General features: G+C 42.5%; 1 protein-coding gene across 1 annotated transcript; it reads left to right on the top strand.

The window, feature by feature from the left end:
• The first annotated feature begins 2482 nt into the window (after positions 1-2482).
• Positions 2483-5196, top strand: LOC122640473 (protein CLMP1-like). The gene has a single exon (XM_043833678.1). It carries the CDS (start codon positions 2557-2559, stop codon positions 4909-4911), a length of 2355 nt encoding a protein of 784 aa, XP_043689613.1. The 5' UTR covers positions 2483-2556; the 3' UTR covers positions 4912-5196.
• Positions 5197-5591: the final 395 nt, after the last annotated feature.

Here is a 5591-nt window from a genome sequence, read left to right as displayed (position 1 = left end):
CATAGATTTGACCATGGAACAAAAACTCGATCGAAACCTATCGAAACCACCGAGTTAACTCGGATTCCCAGGTTTTCGAGACGACTTGAAGCAGGATTTTATAAAATCCCTAGATTCGATCAGGTTTCGATAGTTTCGATCATATTTTGGTGGTTTCGACACATATGCCTATCGAAATTAGGGGAAACTTGGCTCGAAACTAGGACAGACAGGTATTTATGCTAGAAACCAGGATAGACACTTAGTTATGCCTAATATCATTTAAGTAAATGTTTTTGTATTTCATTTACTTAAGATATTATTCATAAATAAGCAAATACCCCCTATTTGAATCCAATAAAAATAATTAAAAAAATCAAATTCCAAAAGAAAAAAAGTCAACCCCTTAGTTCAAGAACAAAAACTGAATTTTCTACAGTAGGTGCAATTTTCAACTTTCTAATGTTGGGGTTTTTCTCAAATCTAAAAATTCCATAAATCTTAATATGGTAAATATTACTAAAAACCAAAAGTGCAGTAAAATATTCATTTGTTTTGATGTCCAATTTTTTTTTTTTCATTCAAATCGATTTTGACAGTATTCATGCACACCAAATTAAGTTTGATCGGTACATAACTCCTTCAATATAAATCAGATTTAAGCAATCTTGGATTTATTGGAAAGCTATCAAAACAAAGCTTTCTAATAAATCCAAGATTGCTTAAATCTCATTTATATTGAAGAATTATGTTTCGGTCAAACCTTATTTGCTACCATGTCCAAGAATAACATACAGTATCAAACTTGGATCAAAACCACAAGTAATATTTTTAGTGTTCTTTATGTAAAACTAATGCATTGATTGAGTTTAAAATGTCAAAAATAGGCAGCACAACAAGAATCAGGGCAAAAAAACAATTTCTGGGCCTCAAAACCAAGGTTGGAGTCAGCTTGGAGAAAGTCTCAAGTTTTGACCGTGATATGGTCGAAATTGAGAAGAACTCGTTTTCTGATTGGTCGAAACCCGAGTTTTAGAACTTTGGATTTGACCATTGAGGCAACTAGAGGTTTCTGTAAAAAAAAGCCCATAACGTGATAGGTTGACTCCATAAGCGCCATGCTACTTTTGAAAGAAGATCGGAGTTGTGGACAGATAAATCTCTAAAGCCCAACGATAACCCTCTATGTTATAATCGACACTTTCATACCCTCTATGTTATAATCGACACTTTCATACCCCAATAGATCCTTGAATTTATTCCTCCCCCCTCCCCCACAACACACACACACACACACACACACATACAAAAATAAAAAAAAACCTTGGATGAAAGTTTTCGAATATGTGTGTATAGAGATTGGAAATGTAAAGTGAGAACTTCTGAAGTATTATGGGTGAATGTCATGGATGACCTTTTCAGTTAGATGGCTTGCTCGCACGACAATAGAACTATAGACTTCTTTTTTTTTTTAATGAAAGTGTAATCACACAAACCACACACCAATCCCAAAAGGAATAGAACTACAGACTTGATTTAAGCTTGCATCCATCATTCAAGTTAATATCATAAAATAATAAGAGGCATAGCTGCACAGTGTATGCCATCGGCTCAGAGAACCTTTTTCATTGAGTTTATAACTAAGGTTATGATTGGCTAGTTATTTTTATAATCAAGAATTATAGTGTTGCTGTTGAGATTTCCCTTCCACGATCTGATCCAATCCTGCACACAATAGAACTAAAGGGCAGAATGGGAGAGTGCCCCATAATGGGTTTCGGGGGAGGACTCTTTGATCCTAGGGTTTTAAGTTTGGCCCTATCAGCCCGAGCCTGTCTTGACCTGCCTTGAACCCGAACAAGGCTTGGACTGGTTTTTTCAACGCTGAGGGCAAGTTAAGGTTGAAATTTTCAAGCCTTGTGGTAGAGTCAGGTTGGGGCCAGGGTTGAGGCCTCGGGCTAAGCCCAGCCCAGCCCAGCCCTCTGTTAGGCTATGCTTTACAATTTTTCGTGTCAATTATTAATTTTTGCTTTTTTAAAATACACAAAAAAAAAAAGAGTCATTTGGTTGAATTGTTGTTCGTTTTCAGATCTGAGGCAACATTTCTAGGGCTTTAAGACCGATCTCGGAGATGGATTCGACCCCGATTCCGAGTTTAAAATCCGAAGCACCGATTCTAGGGTTTTGATGGTGGGGCCGTGGGGGAGAACCGGAGAAGCAGCAGACCTAGTCCCAAGTCCAAACATCTACCAGGGGTTTGGACTAAAACTGAAAGCTGCTATCTGATAACTATGTTGGGAAAGAGAAGTATCTGGAAGAACACAACACTTGGATCTGTTTGCTTTGTAGGGTTACGAACATTTGGGGGCGCCATAATATCATCGCCATTTTTGTCCAGAATTCCCTCATTAGTACCTCGCACAGTCGCACTCCTCTCTATCTTCAACGGGGCATTAATACCTATCTTTTCTCCATTCCAGTCTTGTGGAACCAGACCAATCCATAATCTATAGGTTCGTAAATTCCCACGAATCTATCGTCGATTGTTTATGGAATTATTTTCTGTTTAGGAGAGAGATGGGGAAGTCGGGAGGGAGGAAGAAGAAGGGTGGTAACGGTGGTGGGAATGGTAACACAGTCACGGGTGATCCCCCTGTATCAGCTGCTAATGGAGTGGTTGATTTGGATTCCTCAATCTTCTTGAAACGAGCCCACGAGCTCAAAGAAATAGGGAACAAACGATTCCAGGCCAAAGACTATGCGGGTGCTTTCGAACAGTACGACAACGCTATTCGCCTCACTCCCAAGTCCCACCCGGACCGTGCCGTCTTCCTCAGCAACCGTGCTGCTTGCCTGATGCAAATGAAGCCCATCGATTACGAAACTGTCATCGCCGATTGCTCTCTTGCTCTGCAGGTCCAGCCCCGATTCGGCCGAGCCCTCCTCCGTCGTGCCAGGGCTTTCGAGGGTCTTGGTAAGTACGAAATGGCGATGCAGGATGTGCAGTCCCTTTTGGCTTCTGATCCCAATCACCGAGACGCTTTGGAGATTGCCCGTCGCTTGCGGGTTGCGCTCGGGCCTCGCCAGGAAGCCCAGCAGGATCTCCAGAGCCGACCTTCTCCTGCTGCCCTCGGCGCTTCTGCTGTTCGTGGTGCTCCAATTGCCGGCCTCGGCCCTTGCTTGCCGGCCCGGCCGGCTCCTAAGAAGGCTACAGCATTGGGGGTGGGAGCGGCGACGTCGCCTGGTAACGAAGCTGAGAAGGCCCAGCTCCTCGTTGCTGAAGATGGTGCCGAGCTGAAAACTCAGCAGCCGAAATCTATTTTGAAGCCTTCGAAAGCTTCTTCCGAATCCGCTCCTGATTCGATTAAGGATAACACAAAGGTTCAGTCTTCTACTTCTTCACCATCCTCATTGTCATTGCCCGTTAATAGGCAGGCCTCAGAATCGGTTGCCATCCGATGGAGGCCATTAAAACTCGTCTATGACCATGATATCAGGCTTGCCCAGATGCCTGCCAATTGCAATTTCAGAATGTTGAGGGAGGTTGTGGGTTCACGGTTTCCGTCCTCCAAATCAGTTCTGATCAAGTACAAGGACGCTGATGGTGATTTGGTGACCATCACCTGTACTGGTGAACTTAGGTTAGCAGAGTCTTCTGTGGATATCCTTCCACCGAAGGAAAGTGAAACAGAGAAAGCCAATGGTTTGGGGATGCTGAGGTTGCATATTGTCGAGGTGAATCCTGAGCAGGAACCACAGCTCATGGAAGAAGAGGAAGAGAAGCCCGTGGAGAACGAGGTGGCCAAGGGAGATGATACTGGATCGCGTTCTTCAGCTGGTGATTCTGTGGTGGAAGTTGTGGATAATGAGATTGTAAACACTGAGCAAGAAGCTCTGAAGGAGAAGTCGGGAGTTGCGGATGATACCGAATGCAAAGAGGTTGAGATAGATGATTGGTTATTTGAGTTTGCCCAGTTGTTCCGGACCCATGTGGGTGTCGACCCCGATGCCCATGTTGACTTACATGAGCTCGGGATGGAGCTCTGTTCCGAGGCTCTTGAGGAAACAGTGACAAGCGAGGAGGCTCAAAGCCTCTTTGACATGGCTGCTTCTAAGTTCCAAGAAGTAGCTGCTCTGGCTTTCTTCAACTGGGGGAACGTTCACATGTGTGCAGCAAGAAAGCGGATACCTTTGGATGATTCAGCAGCAAAGGAGTTGATGGCCGCCCAGCTTCAATCAGCATATGACTGGGTACGTGAAAAATATTCTTTAGCTGGGCAGAAATATGAAGAGGCTCTCCGGATCAAACCAGACTTCTATGAGGGGTTACTTGCATTGGGACAACAACATTTTGAGACTGCGAAGCTTCACTGGTCCTTTGCTTTAGCAAATAAGACTGATCTTGCATGTTGGGATTCTACAGAGACAATCAAGCTATTTGATAATGCTGAAGAGAAGATGAAGGCTGCAACTGAAATGTGGGAGAAGTTAGAGGAACAGAGGGCTATTGAGCTGAAAGACCCAAGTGCCAACAAAAAGGATGACCTCTTGAAAAGAAGGAAGAAGCAAGGATCAAATGTTGATGGTGGGCCATCTGGGAATGGGGGTACTGGGGAGGTTTCTGCAGATGAAGCAGCAGAACAAGCTACTGTGATGAGATCTCAGATACATCTCTTTTGGGGCAACATGCTTTTTGAGCGGTCTCAGGTTGAGTTTAAACTTGGTTTTGATGGCTGGAAGAAGAATCTGGATACAGCTGTAGAAAGGTTTAAGCTTGCCGGGGCTTCTGAAGCTGATATTTCAGTGGTGCTAAAGAACCATGCATCTAATGCTGATGGGGTCGAAGGAGAGGACAAAAAGGTATCAAACCCAAGTACCAATGCCAGTACTGAATCAGATTGTAAGGATGGGGCCAAGCATATAGAAACATGACTTGAAATGAGGTGTGCAGCCTGCTTGATGGTTTCAAAGGATTGCCTCCATGTTTGTTCCTTAACTTACCATATTTCCATGGCTTCGAAATGGAGAAAGAAAGGGATGATCACCTTTTTGCAGTTTTTAGTTACTTGTGTTGATGGGGTTCTTATTTTAATTTCTTCTTATGAAGTAGAGGAATTGGGTGTCAACAGGACACAGGTGTGTTTTTACTCAAAAGATTTTGGACTTGAGTACTTCACAATGGATTTTAACACTTCAAGTGCTCTAAGATTTGTTTGCGATGTTGATGCTTTTTATTATTTATTTTACATTATATTTTAGTTTTTATTTCTATATTTTTCTGACCTCCATGTGCTTATGATCTGATTTAATTCCATCTTGAAGTGTAAAGATGTTTATTTATGAAGCTTCATGTCCCTTTTGTGACTTTGCACTCCTTATTGGTTTTTTTTTATTTTATAACAAGCCTTTCAATAATATGTTTCCTTTAATTGGATTGGTTCTTCAACTGTGGGAGTATCATCATCAAAACTCACTGTTTATGCATTTTATATGTTTCAACATAAGTTTTGTATGGAGCAAGTGAGCAACCCACTGGGAAAAGCAAATGCCTGGGGTACTATTATTGTAATGTAAATTAAATAGTGCTTGTAGTTTCCTCAAGAGACATGGAA

Source organism: Telopea speciosissima, chromosome 9, assembly GCF_018873765.1.
Source record: "Telopea speciosissima isolate NSW1024214 ecotype Mountain lineage chromosome 9, Tspe_v1, whole genome shotgun sequence".
In the NCBI taxonomy this organism is placed as follows: domain Eukaryota; kingdom Viridiplantae; phylum Streptophyta; class Magnoliopsida; order Proteales; family Proteaceae; genus Telopea; species Telopea speciosissima.
The sequence above is the reverse complement of the archived record's forward strand: the minus strand, read 5'-3'. Positions and strand labels throughout refer to the sequence as shown.